General features: G+C 46.7%; 1 protein-coding gene across 3 annotated transcripts in view; it reads right to left on the bottom strand.

Annotated features, from left to right (window-relative positions):
• TMOD2 (tropomodulin 2) overlaps positions 1-23,452 on the bottom strand; it is a 71,472-nt gene extending 48,020 nt beyond the window's left edge. For 2 of the 3 annotated variants that reach the window (XM_084817088.1, XM_084817089.1), the window contains exons 1-3: positions 23,237-23,452; positions 6,075-6,267; positions 3,038-3,194 (exon numbers count right to left, since the gene is read on the bottom strand). In XM_084817088.1, coding sequence (XP_084673214.1) covers positions 3,038-3,194; positions 6,075-6,200 — 283 coding nt within the window. In that variant the 5' untranslated portion in view covers positions 6,201-6,267; positions 23,237-23,452. The remainder of the gene's footprint in view (positions 1-3,037; positions 3,195-6,074; positions 6,268-23,236) is intronic. The other variant, XM_084817090.1, reaches the window with a different exon arrangement.
• Positions 23,453-23,674: the final 222 nt, after the last annotated feature.

Below are 23,674 nucleotides of genomic sequence, written 5' to 3'. Positions count from 1 at the left end.
AGCATGCCTGACCCTTATGCAACAAGGACAAAATTTGCCAGCTTCACGTTCGAAAGCTCATCCTGTGTATCAGCCTGGAGGGCTTCCCAGCAGGGTCATCTGTAGGCAAAGGGCTAGCGCAAGAAGACAGTGTTCACAGCAGTCCAGTTTCAGAGGGGCCAATCTTTGGGCAAGCAGCTCAAAGGCAAGACCAGGGAACAAGGTGAGGCCTAAATATCTGCAAGCTTGAAGAGAAGCTCCTCCAAGCTGGCCAGTAATACTCTCATGCTTGGAAGAGGAGGGAAAACTTTGTATGTGGAAGCAAATCTGTTTGGTGCATACAGATGGATGGATGGATGGATGGATTAGACTGACACAGAGAGAGAGAGAGAGACAGACAGACAGACAGACAGACAGACAGACAGACAGACAGGTTAGGGCTGGTCCCCTTTCCTCCTGTTTGAGATGGTCTGACTTGGGGGGCAGGGATTTCAGGTGAACCCATCAAAGAGGTTGATGCAAAGGGGTGGTTGCCATTCCGGTGAAGGTGGAATACCGTGATGGAGAGGGGCTTCTTCCTACACGAGGCACTTGGCTGGGTAGATAAAAAGAATAAAATAAGTATTCAGGCTGCTCTGCTGTCATCCTGTTTTGGGGTTTACCTTATTTGAGGGGGGCATTTGGGAGTGAACTTCAAAACAGGGCAAAAGGGGTGGTGCAAAGTGATTCATGGTGTTTCAGGAGAGGGGCTTAATATGAAGGGGGGCTTCTTCCCTTTCTTCCACCCCCCTTTTCTTTCTTTAGCCCTTCAAAAGCTGCCAGCAGCTTTAGCAGCGGCAACAACAGCAGTAGCAAAACTCTGGCCGCCACTACCTTCCCCTCCACACTAATGAAATGAGTGCTGCTTGGAAGGGAGGGTGGCAGCGACACTCAGAGATGCCTAAGGAAGGCAGAAACCATAACATTTAACTCAACAGTGTCCGGATGTTCATTTTATAGACATGCACCACAATGTTTGTTATTTATTGATGGGTCTGCTGGGGAGGGGGCCATGTTTCAGACCACATATGATTACTCGCTGAGATCACTTACAACTTTGGCTCCTTCACTGTAGTTCTGCACAGAGTGACTATGGCTATAGTCACTTTAATGGGCCCAGGTACTATGCATGCATGCCAAAAGCACATGTTCCTTGGTTTGCGTAGGTGCCCCTTTTGATAATTCTGCTAGGATCGTTGTGAAGTATTAAACGCAAACACACAGAGAGAGTTTTTCTACACGAGGCTGTTAATCGGCCATTAATCCACTGTATCTACTTTTTTTAAGTCACAGAACTGAGATCCAAGCACTAAACGAACAGCATTTCCTTTCCTGCTTTTCTGCTCCGTAACCTCTAGATGGCATTGTGCTATAGTGGAATAGCACAAATACACAAGTGAAAACAGCACTTTCTTTCACTTTCATAATTAAATGCCGCATTTTCCCGGTCTAAAAGAACTCGACAAAAGTGCTGGTTAGACACAGAAGTGAAACTGGGGCGGGGGTGTGTGTCTCACAATGTCATCTAAAGAACCTGTAAATAACCATGAGTAGGGAATGATGAGCACATGATAAATGCCTTGTGTAGAAAAGCAGAGAGAAAGAGAGAGAATGCTCTTAAAGTAAACTGCTTTGGGGATAGTGAGGTGGGGTGGGGATTTAGCCTTGCATTTTCCAGGAGTACACCCCACCCCCAACCTATTGTATTCAAATCTCTTTACTCCCTGTGTCCAGCCAAGCCCCTAAACTCGATAGGCTCTGAAATAAATAACCTGGACCCTTCTGCATGAAAAGCAAGAGCTCTACCACTGAGCCCAGCCCCTCCCTCTGAGCAGGTGCACTTTGCATTTTAAACTCACTTAAACTATAGCAGCTCCATGACTCTGGGAATAAAACTGGTGTTTGCTTCTGCACCTCCTGCTCTCTGCGTGGTCATTTGGGGCCCCTCTGGGCTGAGGGGCCCTGGACTTTGACCCCAAGGTGCACCCTAGTGGTGCCACTGCAGCCTCAGCTCCTGCCTCAGCCTGCACAATTCTCAATACACCAAGCCAAATCCATCCCATCGTGACTCTATGAGTGCAATCTTGTGCTTGGCTGGCTGGGGGTTTTGCAGGATTTTTTTCTGTCTAAATATGCATGGGCGTGTGCCCTAAGGAGCCTTACTCCCACCCCCACTGTTTTAACTATCCAGGGGAATTGCCATTCATTGCTGGAGGGCTGCATTGGACTCCTGTGCTGCACGCTCTCCAGGCCTGACTTTGCCGAATATCATAGCAGAAGCCCGGAAAGAAAACTAGGACAAAACAGCTTCTGCTCTCAAGGCTCAACCACAGACAAAAACAAGCAATTTACCTGGGTGGCCTTACACCAATTGTATATTAAAACCCTGCAGTCTGGCACTGATTGTCCTGTGCCAGGTTGATTGCAGCAAGAGGCCACCCAGTTAGCATAAATTGCTCTGTACAGCTGTCCTGTCTGGCCGTGGCTCAGGGGTAGAGTGCATGCTTTCCATGCTGGATGTCTCAGGTTCGATCTCTAGCATCTCCAGGTAGGGCAGGAAAAACTCCTGCCTGAAACTCTGGAGAGCCGCTGCCAATCAGTGTCGACAATACTGGGTTAGATGGACCAATGGTCTGCCTCAGTATAAGGCAGTTTCCTGAGTTCCTAAGTTTGTATTTTGATTGACACTCTCAGGACAAAGGGAGATGCATGAGTTGAATAAATAAGTAAATAACTGTTTACTCAGAAGTAAGACCTATTGAGATCAGTAGGACTTTGGATGCTTCCAGAGGAGGCTTGGGAAGGGCCGCAGCTCAGTGGTAGAGCACATGCTTGGCATACAGAAGGTCATAGGTTCGACCCCTGGAATGTCCAAGTAGGGGGGCTGAAAAAGAACCCTGCCTGAAACCCTGGAGAGCAGCTGCCAGTCAGTGTTGACAACACTGGCCAGATCGACTCTTTATAAGGCAGCTTCCTACGTTTCTATCATCTCAGCCATTCATGAAGGTGAACGGCGTACCTTTCTTTTCTCCAGTGAAGGGTACAAAGTCTTCTCTGTCTTGGTGTTCCAGGGCTTGTTTCTCCAAGTAGGACAGCAGCCGCTCTCTGTCAAAAGGTCCTGTGGCAGCTTTACTGGTCTGGTCCTTCTGTCGGAAGCCTGCTGGCAGAAGTGCATTCTGCCAAAGGAGACGGGAAGAGATGGAAGTGTGTTAGGGTGGCAGCTTATCCATTGCCAAAAAGAGAGGACACCCATTTGCATAACATTTGCCTATGCAGATTCACATTTCTATGTACAAATCTTAAAATAGTGTCTATAATGTCAATAGAAATACAACCCATCTCACCATAGTGGGGAAAACTGTGACCAGGTGACTTGTGTGCCTTGCTCAGTCTGCTGTCCAGGTTCAGTTGATGGGCAACTTCAAAGCACCTGATCTCCCTATTTAGGGTTCTTTATCTTTCGACCAGACTTGGACTGGATAGCCCATCAAACAGAGGATGCCTTCAAAGAGAGGACTGCCCTCTGTAAAAGAGGATGCCTGGCCACCCTAAGGTTGTTATTCAGTAGGGTAGGTGAACATTCCCACATGATCTTTAATTCCACACCCAGATCCTATGCATGTATGCTTGGGAGTAAGAACAAAGGGAAAGGATGCTCCACAGGACATGAGTACTAGACATGAGTTATTTAGCCCAGCCCAACACATTTCATGCCTTACAGCTCTTCCTCATGGGCTCTATGCAAGTAAAACTATAGGCAATCCATCAACATTGTTAAACTAGCCCAGCCTTCCTGAACCCGGTGCCTTCCAGATGTTCAGGGGAAAGAGACTCATGCATATCAATTGTCCAAACCAGGCCTTGGAAAAAAGGAGGGTAAGGAGGGACATGATAGAGGTGTACAAAATTATGTGGAGAATGCGGAGAGGGAGACATTTTTCTCCCTCTCTCAAAATACTAGAATCCGGAGTCATCCCCTGAAGCTGATTGGTGGGAGATTCAAAAAGGAAGGACTTCTTCACACAGCGCATAGTCAAACTGTGGAATAGTGTTGGCCACCAATTTGGATGGTTTTGAAAGGGGGTTAGATAAATACCTGAAGGAGAAGGCTATCAGTGACTACTGGTTCTGATGGCTATGTGCTACCTCCAGTACCAAAGGCAGTAAGCTTATGTCCACCAGTTGCTGGGGAACATGGGCTGGAGGTTGCTGTTGCACTCGTGTCCTGCTTGTGGGTTTCCTTTGGGTAGCTAGTTGGTCACTGTGTGAACAGAATGCTGGACTAGATGGACTGATCCAGCAGGGCTCTTCTTATGTTCTTATGTAGGCCAATAACTCACAGCAGCTGAACAGAAAATGTGAAATGTATTGGGCTGGAGTATATATATCAATATATATCAATGCTATCTTGATAGATAGATAGATAGATAGATAGATAGATAGATAGATAGATAGATAGATAGAATACATCAATGTATCATATATATCAACGTGCCTTTGAATTCTCCTTTCCATCTCCAGTATGGAGAGCACTTTATAGTACCCAACTCTTGAGGTTATAAAGGCACAGATAGCAAGTACAAATTAGAAAGAGGCACAACCTTCTCACCATCTGTCTCCAACCACCTGAATGATCAGCTTCAGAAAATTCAGCTTTGAGGTGCGACCATGAGCCTCCTAGGGCAGTAAACCTCCACTGCAAAAAAGGGCAAACTCCATCAACCAGGAGTTGATGGCTACTAGTCCTGATGGATATGTGCTACTTCCAGTATCAGAGGCAGTATACCTATGTACACCAATTGTGGAGGAACATGAGTGGGAGGGTGCTGTTGCACTCGTGCCCTGTTTGTGGGTTCCTATTCAACAGCTGGTCGGCCACTGTCTGGAGCTGAACTGAATGCTGGACTAAACAGACCCTTGGTCTGATCCAGCAGGGCTCTTCATGTGTTCTTAAGAGACTACAGTGAAATGACCCCCTTTCCCCAAATGTACTCCTGCCTTCATAGTTTATTTCAGTGATTTTTCAAGAGGGTAGCAATTTGGTGGGTATGTTTTGGGGAGATTACCATTGTAGTGACAAAGAGCATGATTTGTCTTGCTTTTCTTTTCTTTTCCTTGCTTTCTCGTGTGTGGCAATGCCACGTCTGGGCAATCGGAGAACAAAATGGCGGCTGCCAGTAGCAGCTGCCATCCTTCCCCCACACACACACATCCACACACACTGAATGATGCTATATCTGGGACAGATAGCGACAACACAAATGGTAAAAATAAAATAAAGACAAACCTGTGGCCCCTGGTACCACAAAGTAAAACCCCAAAACCTTTAGACAATATTTGCACCCCACTGAAATCACCCCCTGGTTCCAAATGTGAAAAAAAATCTCCTTCCCCTGCTACTTTGAATTTGAACTTCAACAGGTTTCTCTGTACCATGGCTGGACAGCCATCTGTCAAGGATGCTTTGACTTTGATTCCTGCACTGAGCAGGGGGTTGGACTTGATGGTCTTATAGGCCCCTTCCAACCCTACTAGTCTAGGATTCTGTGATTCTATGTGTAACTTTGGGCTTTATGAAGATTTTAGAATGTGATCCTCACAGCTAAAAATCCACCTTTGTGAGGGCTGACCCACGACATTTTGCTACTTGAGGCGAAGGACAAGATGGTACCCCCTCCCATTCCATGTACAAAAGCTGATTGGACTGGCCGTTGAATCATTGTTCAACTCTGGCAAAGGGGCAGCATCGTCCACCACACCAGACTAGCTTAGGGGGCCCAAGGCAGGATGCCTGACCCACAGTTTCTCCTCCAACACCTTGCTGCCATCCAGCAGCATCTGCCGCCTGGAGCAGCTGCCTCACTCCGCCAGCCCTGACCTTTGTCATTTAATATACACCCAAATTGAAATCATCAAGACTAGTTTAGGGGGCACAGGGCAGGCTGTATGGTCCACAGCTTTCTCCTCTAACACCGCGCTGCCTCCTCCTAGCCTCTGCTGCCTGAGGAACTGCCTTACGGTAGGGCTGGCCCTGACCTTTGTCATTTAGTACACACCTCTGGATCCAAGTCATCAAGAACACTCTCCAGCTGTTTCAGTTCATCTTCAGAGAGCTTACTGAGAATTTCATCTTCATTGATGTTCTTGTACTTCTCCAGCTCTTTCCGGAACGGCACCGACATGGTTCCTTCTCAGTCGTGTCCCTTGAGGTTTACGTCTCAACCATTCAAGAGCCAGTCTTCTGAATCCCTGTGAAGAAAGAGACTTTATCAGTTCTCTCTGTTATTTTATGCTCAAGGTGCAGAAACAGCTTGTTGGCAGTAGGATTTTGTTATATATAACAGCCGTCCGTAAACCCAGTGCTCTGCACCATGGATAGCTCCTTTAGCATTCTGACTGGTTCTAACTAACATCCAGAGCGGATTCACTGCCTCACAGACATTGGAGCCACCAGCCTCCACCCGATGTAACCCTTTCTTCTGCACCATTTTTCGTGATTCACCACCACCACCTCCCACCCTGCAGTTGCTATTTACTCTGGGGGGGGAGAACACCCACTATTCGCTTGGGCCCCACCCACTGCCAGCTCCAGACAGATTACCCCCCAGGGGAACACAGCCCTCGACCAAAAAAAGTTTCCCCGCCCCAGATCTAAATGAAAGAAACACTGCCTTTTCTCTTGCAGCTGGGATGTCCCCAAGTATATAACCTGGGAGTAAATCAGGAGTAGGCACTAAAGAGAAGAACCAGGGGCTGATAGTGACCTGTTATCTTAAACCTCACCCCTTCATGGTTCATTCTCTGTAACTGCATTACAGCATAATCCCTTTTTTTCAACACAGGAGCAGGGAGTGGGAAGTGAGGGGGGAAAACAGCTGACCATTTCTGCACTGCTCAGCTGGAGAAATAAATGTTTACTTCTTGTGCTCCTAGGAAATTGACATTTAATCATATGATTACTATCCTTGCTTTGCTAACTGGATTCTCCACCCTTAGCTTTGTGCACATAAACCATGCCATCCCCTGAGAGACTTATCTTGTCTGCAATTTGATGTTCTCAAAGAGTTCATTGGTCAAATCTTCTACAGTTCTCTCTCTTCCCCGCCCCACTCCCTCTTTTTTTAAGTTCCAACCAACTTGCTTTGGTAATTGGACTCATTAGAATGAAGCAGATAAAGCCAAGGAACTCCAGGAGGATCAACAACTGCCCAGCAAAAGTGGATCTAATGTACACTTACGATTAAGGAATGCTATGCGCTTGCACGTATAAAGGAACCAAATTATCCCACACAAATAAATAATTGCTTCCTTGTATGACATGGATTGGACTTTGAATGTGACCCCAATTGCCTGTAAACTACACCTACAGGCAGTGGCACTCGTATAATACAGTGGAGTATTATAGCAGCCATATAATACAATGGCACCCATATAATAGGATGGAGTATTTACGTATATTAAAAAAAAGGTAAAGGTAAAGGTGTCCCCAACCAGTCATGTCCGACTCTAGGGTGTGGTGCTCATCTCCATTTCTAAGCCGAAGAGCCAGCGCTGTCCGAAGACACTTCTGTGGTCATGTGGCCGGCATGACTGAACACCGAGGTGCACGGAACGCTGTCACCTTTCCCACTGAAGTGGTACCTATTTATCTACTTGCAATTTCTTGCTTTCGAACTGCTAGGTTGGCAGAAGCTGGGACTGAAGATGGGAGCTCACTCCGTCACGCAGCACTCGGGTCTCGAATTGCTGTCCTGCCGACCTTCCGGTCTGCAGTTCAGCGTCTTAACCACTAAGCCACCGCAGCCCCTTACGTATATTACACTTCCCTTAAAGTGATCAAAGCACTTCACATATATTATCTCATGATTCCACCTGGCTGCAGCAGAGGAAGAAGGGGGGATAATGGGATCCTGTCTACCGACTCGGCTGAGATCAGCTGCTTTTTGGCTCCTCCCTTCCCAGAACTGCCTCTACCTGTGACCATTCCACCTAGGTATATCTGAGAGAGAGAAGTGGCAAAGCTGTGTCCCTCAGTTCAGCTGGGACCAGCTTCCGTTTCATAGACCCACAGAATTGGAAGGGTACTTGGAAGTCATCTAGTCCAACCCCTTGTTTGATACAAGATCTATAATGCAGGATGCAACTACAGCATCCCTGACAGAGGGCCATCCAGCCTCTGCTTACATACATCCAGTGGAGGAGAGCCCACCACCTCCTGAGGCCATCTGCTCCACTGTCAAATAGCTCTTACTCTTAGGAAGCTTCTCCTAATGTTTAGCCAAAATCTGCGTGCCTGCCCTTTCCACCCATTGGCTCTGGTCCTGCCCTCTAAACAACCAAAAACAAGTGTGCTCTCTCTTTGGCTCCTCCCCTAACGACCTCCGTCAGTGGCCTTCCCACCTGGCTGTATCTGAGCAGGGAGCTTTGAGACAGCAAAGCCCCATTCACTGGCCTGGCTGCAACTGTGTAGAACAGGGGTGCACAACCTTTGCAGTCCCAGTGGCCACTTGCGGTGTCAGTTGGGTGGCCAGTGGCCACACATGCATACACATGCTCAAAAATGTGCAAACACATGTACATATACTCTTCACACACACACACACACCATTCTTCTCGCACATACAGGGCCATCCCCAAACATTTTGCTGCCTGAGGCAAAGGACAAGATGGCGCCTTCCCCCGCATTCCCCATTCCATGTACCAAAGCTGACCAGACTGGCAGCTGAACTTTACTTCAACGCTGGTGACAGGGCAGCATCTTCCACTGCACCTGAGGGCATCTTAGGGGATACAGAGCAGGTCCACAGGCCACATACAGCTCTATCCATCCCATATCTCTCAGCATCTGCTGCCTGAGGTGGCTGTGTCACTCTGCCTCATGGTAGGGCCAGCCCTGCATGCATATGTACACACATTTTTTTCCTTGAACACCACCCATCCACCTCAACCAGTTCTTCCTTTCCCACTTCCTTCTGAAGAGCGCACTCTTACGGCAGCACTCAGAGGGTCACAGAGGCCTCTGAAAGTTTCTGTCAGGACATCTCCTAGAAGATGCTCTGGCAGCCCTCTGAGTGCTGGTTCCTAGAGCGTCCTCCCAGAAGCAAGAAGCCATAAGTCAGAATCAGACTATATCAGTGATTTCAGTGCTGGGGGAGGGGGGAGTAGAAACAACACCATGGGGAGGCTGTATGTAGCCCTCAGGCTGCGCCTTGTGCACCCCTAATGTAGAAAACGTACACTGAGGATGGAAGCTTTAATTTTTAAAAATGTTATTATTACATTCATATTTCACCTTTTGTCCTCCAAGGAATGCAAGGTGGCATACATGAATCTCCTCCTCTCCATTTTATCCGCACAACAACCCTGTGAGATAGGTTAGGCTGAGAGTCACCCAATGAGCTTCATGATCGAGTGGGGACGAGAACCTGGGGCTGCTGAGTCCCAGTCCAACATTCTAACCACTACACCACACTGGATCTCTTTCTTTCTTTCTTTCCTTCTTTCTCTCTCTCTCTCTCTCTCTCTCTCTCTCTCTCTTTCTTTCTCTCTCTCTTTCTTTCTTTCTCTCTCTCTCTCTTTCTTTCTTTCTTTCTTTCTCTTTCTTTCTTTCTTTCTCTCTCTTTCTTTCTTTCTTTCTCTCTCTCTTTCTTTCTTTCTCTTTCTTTCTTTCTTTCTTTCTTTCTTTGAAGGCCACCTCTTTGGGGACTGCAATGGTGCTGTTCTTTCTTCTCCCCATTGTCCCGCATCTATGTCCCTATTTTCAACTCTGAGTATGGAAGGACTCTTCTCCGGCCTCTTCCCTACTAGGGTTCCAACTGCCCCCCCCAACAAAAACACTGGCCCGACCTGTTCGTGTGCCTTAAAGAGAAATTTGATCTGTACAAATCAGCAGAGGAAACTTTTCATGCCACGAAGCAGCCATAAAAGCCTTAGAGGACACCCCAGCCAGGAAGCTAGACAAGAACTTTATTATCTCTCTCCAACAAGAACAGAACAACTCTTGCAAACTCCAGTCTCCACCCAGATACAACAAAGTCCAGTGCCATCTAGTGACTAAACTATATAATGACACTATCCACCCAGAAGCTAATCATGATCACTTGCTAAGTGCTGCAGGTCAGGCTTCTCTTTAAACCGTCGGATCTAGGAAATGGTTCAGAAATATGCAGTCCTCAGCAGCAAGGCTACCACACCCATTCTTTTTGTTCAGCCTGGACATTATGCTATTATTGTTGAGTAAGGACTGGACATACACACACCCCGCCCAAGCTAAAATGCAGCAAGGGTGGGCAAAATTTGAACTGATTGCCTTGACAACCTATATAGAACTGATCACACAATCCTCAGCATGTTCATTCAGAAATCAGTCCACTTCAATTCAACGTGGTCTACTTCTTAGTAAATGAGTTTAGAATGGCAGCCTTATTCATCCTTTTTTTAAAAGGGGGACATTCCCATGGAGGAAATCGGCAGGAGGCTATGATAGATATCTGAATTTGATGACAACTTACTATAAGAACATACATGTGCTTCCCATGAGAGAGCCAGTGTGGTGTAGTGGTGGACTAACACTCGGGGAGATCTGGGTTCTAGTCCACACTCAGTCCTGAGCTCACCAGGTGACTGGGCCAGTAATTGACTCTCTGCTTAACCTACATCACAAGGTTGTTGTGGGGCTAAAATGGGAGAAGGAAGACTGTGTAAGCCACCTTGGGTTTCCTCACAAGAGGAAAAAAGACAGGATATAAATGTAATAATAAAAATAAATACACAATCTGATTTGGGGTTACATGGATTAGGGCCATAACCGTATCTATCATAGTCTCTTGTGGTGTAGTGGTGGACTGAGACATAAACCCCATTGGAATGAATGGGAGCTGAGCATGAGTACTACTGTCTATGTCAGCCTTCCTCAACTTGGTGCCCTATGGATGTTTTGGACTATAAATCCCACAGTCCCTGTCCATTGGCTATGCTTGCTGGGCTGATGGGAGTTGTAGTCCAAAACAGCTGGAGGGCACCAGGTTGAGGAAGGCTGCTCTATGCTGACTGGATAAAATACACCAAAACACACCATGCAATTGGATGTTTTCCTCCGCACACCCCATTGGAATGAATGGGGCTTGCACAGAATTTCCTCTCTCCATTCCAACAAAAACATTAAATGGATATTAAATGAAATGAAAAATTAAATGAATATTTGCTGACACGGGACGTATTTCGAGCTTGTAGGTTCACGTTAGTAGAGCACCAGCATTCCATTGGACTGATTTATTACCATCTGCACACGGACTAACTAGTAAGGTATTTGATTAATAACTCCTACATCCTAACAATATGACAGCAGGATTGTATGTTTATGTCAAAAGGAGGAGGAGGAGGTGCAGGGTTCCTGATTTGTAGCTCTATGGTGAATTATGTCTTAAAATTTCCACTGGCTTATTTGGACTTCAGTTCAGAAAACTTGTTTCTCCTTCAAGGGGAGATTTTTGACTGATGGATCCACTGAAGAGGTCAGTCTAGTGGAGGCCGATGGCTCCGATTTCAGTGGGGCGGTGAATCCAGGTTTCCGTCAGAATTCTAAAGGAGCTATCCAAGGTGCTTCTGCACCTTGGATAGCTCCTTTAGAGTTCTGACTGGTTCTGACTGGAACCCGGAGTGGATTCACCTCCCCACTGACATCGGAGCCACCAGCCTCCGCTGGGTCAGTCTCATGTTACACAAACAATGAAGCCTAAAAAGAGGCAACCAGGTGTGAGTGAAAAGGAACACTTCCTCCCTGCAAAGGTTTCAATACACATCACTACAAACTAAGGGCATGCATTGGATTCAGCTGAATCCCAAATCTGGTACCAAATTAGGGTGATTTGGAATGATTTGGGAGATGTCCGAACTACAGCAGAGCTCCTCCAAAGCAGAACGAATCTGAATATGAACCCACCCAAAGCTTCATTAGTAATTCAGAGGGACATAGAGACCTGGTTTGCATGATACAACAGTGGTTAATAAGCCACAGTGGCTAGTTAACCAACCCTGCATATGCTGGTCGTGTGCCACCCAATTTACCTAATTACCCTTGAAGGGCACGGCTTGTCGTGACATCCGAACCCGGCAAGGGTGGTTGGCTGAGGTGGTTAACAAACCCCCCAGAACCCAACACATTTTGGAAATAATTCATTGACCTGAGAAATAGGGCGAGAATGTTCTTACATTCTTAGAGGGCACGAAGCATTACCCTAACTCTGATTTAGTTTTATGACATCGTCATGAAACTAAATTCTAATAGGCTACATTGTGCTGTGATGTCATCACTGTGGCTATATGATCCCCAAATCATATACAGATCCAGCATCAGCCTCAGTATGATGGCAGGGCCTGCATTTGCCCCCTGCTCTTCCCTCCATTACCATTAAACGTTTTTCCCAGTGCCCCAATGCATGCAAGATGACTAGATCTTGGAGCCACCATTTAAAATATCTCACAATTCCCCTGACATAGCACCACTCTGAAGCATTGTGGGAAATGAAAATGTCATCATATATATATAATTCAAAGTCGGGCATTAGTTGGACATCGCTTTTTTACTGCCTTCCTGTTGACAGTTTCTCATGAAACACACTTTGTTGGAAAGCTCTTGACACACAGATTCCATGAATAACAACATTTTTCACTATAAGTCAAACACAGGATATGTGGCCAAGGCAAGAAGTGTGTGCCTGTTGCCTGCCCAGGCCTGGCCTGGCCTGGCATGCATGCTTATGAAGGGTGGCCATGCAGTTCACAATCGATTCAAGCTGCCACTCAAACTGGACTTCCATCTCATCAATCAAGCCTGACAGCACTCCTGGATCTCTTCTTTGATCTATCTGCCTACACCTATCTTCTGCCATGGACAACTCTACATTGCCATGAGTTGTGTGTGCTCATTGGCAAACCTCAAGATTCAGGTCACTGATGGGCCGGAACAAGGATGTTACAGTGGCCGCCCTGGAATTTACACCAAGAACATTGTATTTAAGAAAGTTTTGTAAAGATAAAAAGTAACAGTTTGAATGTTTCAATAAATGCAGTTAGCGAACTTAAACCTTTCATTAGATTTGATTTTTCTCCACAAACTATGTTGGCGGGTAACCAGCTGGTTAAATTAAAATAGTGGCTCCCAATTCAGTTCAACCCCAGTTTAAAAAGCATATATACCTGACTGGTTCCGGTGCTTCTCCACTGTGCCCAATCAATCAATGCTTTGCTGTTCACTCAGCAAAGATGCCCATGTGACTGTGGAGCTATTTCTGCACATCAAGCTCACACTTTCTTCGATCCAAAGAAGATGAAAGAGTTTAGCGTCAGGGGAAGAAAGGGAAAAGAAAACACACACACACTCTCCCACTTCGACACGTGGGAAACCTCTAATGGAACTGTACATGAAGAGCCTTGGGTGAACTCCTGCTGACAACGGAAGCAGCCCTCGTGCCATTCATCTCTCTCCCCAGCCCCAAGCCCAAATGAAATGAAAGGTGATTGTATAACAGCTGTGTTCGCTTTGTGGAAACATGTCTGAGAGAGAGAGAGAGAGAGAGAGAGAAAGAGAGAGAGAGTGGTCCTCACCCTTAGTAGAGTTTTCTCCTGTGACACTCCCAGGAATGGGCTGCTGACACAATGAAGCCATCTACCCAGGCTGTGCCACCTGCACCAATCCCCAAATTACAGGGAAACCCACATGAGCGGCAGAATCTCCGTGCAGGTGCGCCAAGAGGAATCAGGTACCAGGTGAGCCACTTCACCCAAGGCTGCTGCTGACGCTGCTGCAGAGATTGCCAAGGGCAGGATCTTCAACTGGAGGAGACAGGAGGGGCAAGGCCTCCCTGTCCATTAATAGCCAGCATTCTGCCTGAGGGGCTTCCTCTTCCCTTTGATGCTTCTCTTTGATGCTCCCCTTAGGCAAAGCAGTTCAGAGAGGCTGGTATAATATTGTCACTTGCTTGCCTTGCCTTTCCTCACCTCTGCAATTTCTCTTTGCTCTCATTTGTTTCTCATTTCACTTGGCATTCTCTTTCCCTTCCTGCGGGCCACCCCTCTTCTTTCCGCCTCCAAAATTTATGTATTTATGTATTTATTTATTTATTTATTTATTTAATGGATTTATATACCACTGTCCAGATTTATAAATACCTCTAAAGGTGGAATATCACTTTCTTTTCATCTTGATTCTGCACAACCCCCCCCCCACACACACACACACTCACACACTTTTTTCACAACAAAATATTTTTAATCTTATTTTAATTGTTTTTAATTGTTTTGGATGTAATCGTTTTAATATTATGTGTTATATTGTATTTTAAGGTTTTAATCTTTTGTAAACTGCCCAGAGAGCTTTAAAATATAATTGATATGTTTGCTTTCCACATTCCAAGTCCTCCCTAACATCTCATGTTCTGTCAATACTTAAATTGTATCCCTTCAGGCAAAGACTTCTCGGGTGGGCTTTTTAAAAAAACAGTGGAGTACTTGGTTTATTTTAAATATAACAACTACAATCACGATCATCACATCTCATAAGAAAGAGATGATTAAATGCATCACACATCTCACATCTCACATCTGTTAAGAAGAGCTCTACAGGAAGGGCATCTAAGGATCACTGTAACACTCAGGAATGTCCATGCAGGAGAAGGTGGTCCTACAGCTTTAACCACAACAATCCCACATCCCCAGCAACCAGCATTCAGGGATATACTGCCTCTAAACCTGGAGGTTCTATTTAGCCAACATGGCTTGCAGCTGTTCATAGGTCTCCCCTCATCACTACGTCTTGTGGCAATGAATTTCACAAGTTAAGGTGCAATCCTGTGCATGTTTAGAGAGAAAAACAAAGTCCTACAACTCCCAGTATCCCCCAGCCAGAATGGCTGACTGGGGAATGTTGGGAGTTGTAGGACTTTTTTTTCTGTCTAAACATGCATAGGATTGCATCCTTAGTGATACAATATGTGAAGAAGTTATTTTGTCTGTCCTTTTTAAAATTATTATTCATCTTTTTATTGTGATTTTAATGAAAATGAAAAAATTGTGGAGAGAAAAAAAGAGACAAGAAATTACATGCATAAAAATATCAATGTTCCATTAAATACAACATTCTACAAAAGACAAAAGATTACACATGAGCTTCAAGAGAAGCAGACCAAATATCCATACATTTATCCACTGGCGAGTTGCACCTATATACCATCCATTCAAATATGGATAGCATTGTTAGGTCCTCAATCCATCACCTTTAAATAACAAAATATATAAATCTTTAATACAGTACATACTGGGCTGCCAATATCAAAAAAATACAAGCTCATTTTTATCCCCCCCCCCAATGGTGGAAATATCTTAAAGAACAAATAAAACAAAAAAAGAACAAACCAAACCAAAACTACTACGTGAACTCGTTTTGTCTGTCCTGAATCTACTACTAAACAGTTTCATGGGGTGATGACCTCCCCACTGGCTGAATTCTGATGTTATGAAAGAGGGAGAAAACATTCCCATTGTCCACTCTATGCAGATGTACCATAAGGTGTAATTTCTCAAACATGGCCATGCCACTAGCAAAGAGGAGTAAAGAGATGGGAAGCAAGGTGGAAGCAGAAGCAATGGAGGACCACTTTATCCAAGTAAGCAGGAGCTGAGTGACTGAAAGGGAAGAATTGGGAATAACAGGGTGTGGGGTCAAGCACAGGGGCTTGGTCCCCCAGGCAATTTTTGTTATCCTCAGTACACACTAGACTACAGAATATACAGTGCCAGATCACTCTTTCTATCCCCAATAAATGTATTGTCCAAAAACTTTGTCATACATTTTAAGATCAGGCATGTATATCAAATCCAAATTATACTGCATAACAAAGAGCAGCCTTCCTCAGCCTGGCACCCTCCATCATCATCATCATTTAATTTATATGCCGCTTTTCCACAGAAAGTGACCAAAGCGGCCAACAACACAATAGCAATACAAAAACAAGGAAGCATGCCAATACATCATTACAATAATGCATCACTACAATAATAAACTGCCGGGAGAATTATCAACAACCTGAGATACGCAGACAATACCACCCTACTGTCAGAAAGCGAAGAGGATCTAAAGAGCCTCTTGTTGAGGGTGGAAGAGGAGAGTGCAAAAGCTGGTTTGAAACTCAACATTAAAAAAACTAAGATCGTGGCATCTGGCCCCATCACTTCCTGGCATATGGAAGGGGAAGAAATGGAAGCAGTGACAGATTTTACTTTCTTGGGCTCCAAGATCACTGCAGACGGTGACTGTAGCCATGAAACTGAAAGACGCTTGCTCCTTGGGAGGAAAGCTATGGCCAACCTAGACAGCATAGTCAGAAGCAGAGACATCACCTTGCCAACAAAGGTCCATCTAATCAAAGCTATGGTTTTCCCAGTAGTAACGTATGGCTGTGAGAGCTGGACTATAAGGAAGGCTGAGCGCCGAAGAATTGATGCTTTCGAACTGTGGTGCTGGAGAAGACTCTTACGAGTCCCCTGGACTGCAAGGAGGTCAAATCAGGCAATCCTAAAGGAAATCAACCCTGAGTGCTCATTGGAAGGACAGACAGTGAAGCTGAAGCTCCAATATTTTGGCCACCTAATGCGAAGAGAAAACTCTCTGGAAAAGACCCTGATGCTGGGAAAGACTGAAGGCAAAAGGAGAAGGGGACGGCAGAGGATGAGATGGCTAGATAGCATCACCGATGCAATGAATATGAACTTGAGCACACTCCGGGAGAGAGCGCAGGACAGGAAGGCCTGGCATGCTATGGTCCATGGGGTCACGAAGAGTCAGACACAACTGAACAACTCAACAACAACAACAACAATAAACAACCCAAACAATTCATCTCACTAATACTAACATCATAATATTTCAAATTAATTACAAAATAGTCAAAATCAACCATTACAACACAATACCCATTATTAGCCAGAGCCAAATACACTAAATGTTTCCTGTGCATTGAGGCTTTAATAAACACTATAATCTGCAAACTGCGGCCCCAGCGATACAAAGTGCAGAAAACAGCAACCATGTTTCTAGCAGCCTGCAGGAGCTGATCTCTCCCCTGCTCCACTCTCTCATTCTGGTGCACTTCTCAAAGTTCCAACAGAGACAAGAGTGGTGGTGTTTAGTCTCTTTCCCTAACACAATCCAGCTGTGTTACACTAAAAAAACCATCATCCCCAGTGGCCATGCTGTCTGGCAATGATTGGAGTTGTGGCCCAACACATCTGGATAGGGCCAGGTTGGGGAAGGCTGAGAAGGGGTCTTGTAGCACCTTGAGGACTCACCAATGTTTTACATCTAGGGATGTACATATTGTGTAAAATCGGTTCCATCTGTGCTTCACAGCTTGTCCGGCACTTTTCGTTCTATCATCTGCCCATCAATGGAACTGGGGGTGGGGGGGGGGGAGGTCCAGATTTGCACAAATGAGAATATGTGCAAATTCATACATGCAAAAATGCACAAATTCCCCCAAAATTAGCATTTTCACACTTTAGCCTATGGGGGAATGCACATTTGGGGCTGGGCTTTTTTTTAAAAAAATGCATATTTTTCTACGATGAAATTTGTGCAAAATTCAGTAAAGTTAGAAAATCAGTCTGCAAGTCCACGGAATCCACCCGATAGGGGAAAAACCGGGCCACTGTGGAATCCATGGGTCAGATTTATGAAAAGCCAAACGCATTTTGTTCCATTGCGGATTTCTCCACCATCCCTAATTACAGCATAAGCTTTTGCAGACTACATCCCCAGCCTCAGATGTATGCATCTTTCTGCAACCGACCAACATGGCCATCTCTCTGGAAGTTGTTGTATGGGAGAGTAATCCTAGTATGTGTACCATTTCAGGTCACAGGTCCTGCTGAGAACAGGGGTTAGCCCAGTTGAGGGTATTGCTGCACCCAGGTGATCAGGGATACGGTCAACAAACAAAGGTCCAGCTCCAATAGGCAAGGTCAGACACACCAAGGATCAAGTTCTGGGGAGAGTCCAGAAGCACAGTCAGACAAAGCAAGGTCAGATACCAATTTGAGAAATAAAGGGCTAGGTCTACTCTAGTGGGGTTTGGTTTTTTTTATAGGTATTGAAGTTCCCTGATAACTGTTGGGGCACATTACACATTCCCTATACTGCTTTTCTAGCATTATTTCTCACTTGTTATGCCATATTCTCCAAAATACCACAACAGATGTCACTGCATGCACTACAAGGTATAAATGCACAAGAGGGATATAGCATCACCATGATGGGACCATATCGATATGACATGAGGTGTAGAACTGGCCAGCACCATGGAGAGTTCCAGGTGGACCTGGGGTAGAAGCTAAATTCCACTTATATGTCACTCCAACAACTGGCAGATTCAGACTGAGCCTTAAATAGGACTTGGGCTTCCCAGAGGCTGCTAGCTGCACCCACACACTGCACAAGGGCTTCTCCCTTAAAGGGGCTGTGTTTGCCTTTGACTGTGGCAGCATGGAGGCAGGCAAGTGGGATATGGTGGTGGCTTCAGAACCAAAGTCCTTGGAATCTAGGGATGGCAATGTGATCTCCACCAAAAGTAGTGGGGGTGGTGCCAAGTGCTCTTCTGGAGCAGAGGGCCCTAAGGTGAAAGGGGCATTGTAGGGATGTATGATAAATTAGTTCCAGTTCATTTTTTATCAGGGTTTACCAAGTTCACACATTCCAGACTGAACATGACTCAAATGCAATCTGTGGTCAAAGTCCGTACATTTCCAAGCTTGCAATATGATTCATGCACCAAAAAAAAAAGAAAGACAGCGTTCATACATTTGAAAAATGCCCATGAAAAATGTGTTCTTTTGGAAAATGCAGACAAACATGTTTTAACCAAATGGGAGAAGAATATGCATGTTTCAAAGATGCACACAATTGATGCATGCAATTGGAAAAATAGGCATGAAAATACACACGGATTTTCATGCAAAAATAAAAAACAAAGCTCACAATCTGAAAAGGACTCAAGTAGGAAGTCAAGATGGAATTCAGAGAACTTTGGCAAGCTCAAGTTTTGCTGATTCGCACATCCCTAAGGCATCAATGGGTGCCTCCACATCTACATCCTCGTCAGGTCTGTGAGGAACTATATCAGGAGCTTCCTCCTCCTGAGGAGGGGAGGCAGAACCCTGAGTCATCAAGACAGTATGAAGCAGCTCCCAACATTTCTGTCAAGGTATTCTTTGAAGGAAGTCAGAATGGTGTAGCGATTAAAGTGTAGACTTAAGACCGGGGAGTTGTTGTTGTTTTTGTTCAGTCGTTCAGTCGTGTCCGACTCTTCGTGACCCCATGGACCATAGCACGCCAGGCCTTCCTGTCCTGCACTCTCTCCCAGAGTGTGCTCAAGTTCATATTCATTGCATCGCTGATGCTATCTAGCCATCTCATCCTCTGCCGTCCCCTTCTCCTTTTGCCTTCAGTCTTTCCCAGCATCAGGGTCTTTTCCAGAGAGTTTTCTCTTCGCATTAGGTGGCCAAAATATTTGAGCTTCAGCTTCAGGATCTGTCCTTCCAATGAGCACTCAGGGTTGATTTCCCTTAGGATTGACTGATTTGACCTCCTTGCAGTCCAGGGGACTCGTAAGAGTCTTCTCCAGCACCACAGTTCGAAAGCATCAATTCTTCGGTGCTCAGCCTTTCTTATAGTCCAGCTCTCACAGCCATACATTACTTCTGGGAAAACCATAGCTTTGATTAGACGGACCGGGGAGACCCGGGTTCTAATCCCCACTCAGCCATGAAGCTCACTGGGTGACCTTGGACCAGTCTCTCTCTCTCTCTCTCTCTCTCTCTCTCTCAGCCTAACCTACCTCACAGGATTGTTGTAAGGATAAAATGTGGGCATGAAAAGACACCATATATGTCATCTTGTTCCTTTTGGATGAAGGGTAGGATTTAATTCTTTTTTTAAAGACCCACAACAACAAAATAAATAATTTCAGTGCAAAAAGATTTAAATGCTCATGCAAGGAAACTTATCCGAACATGGAACTTGGAGATATGCCGAGGCATTTTCTGGCAGTGTTGTGCCCTCCCCACAAATTATCCTTGGAGTAACTGTTTCCATTCAGAAAGAATCCTTGTTTCAAAGAGCAATTCAACTCGTGGTTAACCACGGTCGCAATTTCGTAATTGCTTTGTTGGACTCCTGCAGGGGGAGTTTCCCACATGCTGTTTGACATTCTTTTTTTCGTTCAGAGATAACATTCCATGGGAACCCAGACTGGCTTCCTTGAAATGGGGACATCCTGCACACAAATGGGTGCACCTCAGATCACTCCTTTAGAGTTCTATCTTTCTGACTGAAACCCGGAGTGGATTCACCATCCCACTGACATTGGAGCCACCAGCCTCCACTAGCTCAGAGCAAACAAGGAAGTCTGGGGGCAGGGGGGGCAGGCAACCAACATCATCCCAGCTCATCAAACCCTCTGGTGCTTCAGCCCTGTGAACCAGGCTCCACTACGCCTGTCCAGGTCGGCCTAGCTTCCTCCCCATAGGACCAGGGAGCCCGGATCTCAGTTGAAAACTCACAGCACTTCATCTTAGAAGTTACACATCAGTTAACTCAAGAGCTCACAGCCCAAGGCTTAAGTTAAGGGACATTCCAGAAGTAACGACATGGTCAGAGACTTAACTCCCAGAACTACATTAGGAGTTCAAAGCACTCAGAGATCCAGGTTCAGGATACAAGATTCAAAAACAGACTATGGTTCGCTATTCAAGAGGAGTCACAGTGAAAGCCCCAAGCAAAACGGTAGGATCTCCACACTCAGGAACCCGAGCTGACCCAGGTTCAGGGTCAGGAATACTTGCAGCGAGGCAGTAGGGTTGCCCCTTGACAGGTTTGCTACTTGGCAGGGGCCCCAGCTGAACTAAGCACAGGGGTTCAAGAATAAACTTAGGCCAAAGAGCCCGAGGCAATGGAAACAGTCCCAGCTGCAGGATTTCCATGAACAGTAGCCCCAAGCTGACTCGGGTTCAAGATTACAAGAAATAAGTTGTGACGACGCCACTGGTCACATCTGGATGGTCACGGTTTCCCTGTCCCTGCCTTAAATGCAGATGCCAGGGACTGGAGCTAGGGCCTCCTCCACGTGAAGCATGCACCCCACCTCGATGTGAGAGATGGGACCACTGCTCCAGAACGTCTAGAACGAAGACTGTTCTACATTGCCTGACCTTCTGGTCTGAGCATCACTTCTCCTAAGAATGGTTTCCCTTAGATGGGGCTCAGCAGGGACAGGAGTTCCATGCTCAGGAGGATCAAATGGATTGCCACTTCTGAAGTCAGGGCGGGTGTGTGCATGCGTGTGTGTGTGTGTGTGTGTGTGTGTGCGCACGCATGAAAAACAGAAAGAGGAATTTTGCCTCTTGGTACTTGGCTGGTAAAAGCTTTCTCGCTTTCTCCTAGAGTGACAGTGTGACTCCAGGTTGTTGTTGGGGTTTGGGTATGGTTATTTAAACAAAAACAAAAAACAAAGCTTATTGCGCTCCTTCTGGCATGGTTCTTTTGGCATGCACATCTGGCATGGTGCGCTTTCCTTGCTCTCAGCCTCTGCTGATTACACAACCACAGCTGGATTACATGAGGGTTGTCTACTGGGGATGCTGTGTAGGACACAATGTGCGGGGGGAGCAGATTTACTCGACAACTGGGTCCCATTTGGGGGCAGGTTTGTTTGTTTTTAATCAACCATTTAAATTAAATTCTCTGTTTAAAAAAATATGAAAAGAAGAGAGGCAGGAGGCAGGCACACCAACCAATAATTTATTTTATTTTTTAAATGCCCCACCCATATAAACAATGATATATCATACCCAACCCTTTTTCTCTTACATTAAGAGAAGGCGGGGGGGGGGGGGGAATAATTCCAAAAGGACTACAGGCCAGTTAGGCTGCAATCTCAAATGCACTTACTACCGAGTAAGCTCAACAGGAGTGTCTTCTGATTAAACCTGTGTAAATTTGCCCACTGTTTGCCTCCTGCAGCAGAACCCACGAGAAGGCTGCAAGGGCACCTGAGCCTGCACAAGCCTATCCTTACTTCCCTGGGAGTAAAGCCCCATTGAAAACAACAGGGCTTACTTCTGAGTAGAGATGCGCAGGATTTAAGACATTCCTAGTGTCTAAATTTAGCAGCTAAAAGAAGAGATGCAGGAGTCCCAATCCCAAAAAGGATCAATGATACTAAGGAGAACAACAGCCTTTCTCTCTCTTTAATTATGATAATTATTAATAATAATCATATTATTATTATTAAGCAGCTCTATACTAGGCGGAACCACCTCGTGTGTGATGTGGGGGGGGGGGATAAATTTTCTTGCCTAGACCTACTCCCTCTTTTGCATTTCCTGGGCGAGTTCCACCTTGCAAAGCTCCGGGAAGGGCCCCGCAGAGAACCACAGCCAGGACCCGCACCCCTCTCACCCCCTGGTAGCAGCAGCAGCGGCAACACCAGCTCCACTGAGCCTGCCATCCTGTGCCCCCTGGCCCGGGAGTAAGCGCCACTGAACTCCCTGGGGCTCCCTCCTGTGTAGTCTCGGGTCGGATCGCCCGGTCAATGGCTCGTGCGCGCCGTAGCTGGAGGGACCCCCGGCTCGGCTTTCCCCGCAGTCGAGCGCCCACGGGCGCTCTTCGGTCCTCGGCACCAGCAGGCATGGCCGACGCGCCCGGGCGGGGTGCGATGGGAGGGGGAGGGATGCCGCTCATCTAGGCGGACCCAGGCCAGTGGAGGCGGGCGGCTCCGATTTCGGTGGGGCCGCGCATCCATTCAGGGCGCCAGGCAGAACTCTGAAGGAGCTACCCAAGGTGCTGAACGCTATCTCCAAAATGGGGTCCGCACCTTGGATAGCTCCTTCACAGTTCTGCCTGAAACCCAGAATGGATGCGCAGCCCCACCGAAATCGGAGCCACCCGCCTCCACTGAGCCAGGCGCTGGGAGGAGGGAGGGAGGGGCGGCGGAGCGGACCACACCATTGCTCGCCTGCCTGCCTGCCTGCCTGCCTGCCTGCCTCCCTGCAGAAAGGCTGGTCCGGGGATGCTTTCTCCCATGCCTCCATCCTTCAGCTGCGGGAGGCAGCAAACCACCATCCCGGAGATGGGCGCCGGGGCGGGGGGGGGGGAGCATCGCAGGCTTACCTGCCTTGTCTGCGGCCGGAGGACGATGCAGGGGCGAGTTCGGCCGGCCGTCTGCCTGCCTGCCTTCCCCCGCGCGCGATCCAGCCCTCCCTTCCTCCTCTCCCGCCCCCCACCCCACCAAAAAAAAAACAAAAAGGCTCAGAGGACTGTCAACAGGCAGGGCTCTCTCTCTCTCTCTCTCTCCCCTTCCCTCCCTCTCCCCCCCCCCCCAAGCCCGACGGTTGCGCAGCCTCAATCTCTAGTGCTGAGCACTGTGGGACTCGTAGTTCTAGGCTGCTGCAACGGAGAGAGACGCCCAGGACCTCTGCTGCTGCTGATGTGCTGCATCCATTCCCTTTCCAGCATCTTCTCGGACGAGGTTGGCCACCTTTGTGTCCCTGGCAGAGCTCCTCCTGTGCCTTCCGTAGCTGCAGAAGTTGGAGCTGCAGAACTTCCCCC

This window comes from Heloderma suspectum, chromosome 11 (genome assembly GCF_057233095.1).
Source record: "Heloderma suspectum isolate Gila_16-S chromosome 11, 16-S_ref, whole genome shotgun sequence".
In the NCBI taxonomy this organism is placed as follows: domain Eukaryota; kingdom Metazoa; phylum Chordata; class Lepidosauria; order Squamata; family Helodermatidae; genus Heloderma; species Heloderma suspectum.
The sequence above is the reverse complement of the archived record's forward strand: the minus strand, read 5'-3'. Positions and strand labels throughout refer to the sequence as shown.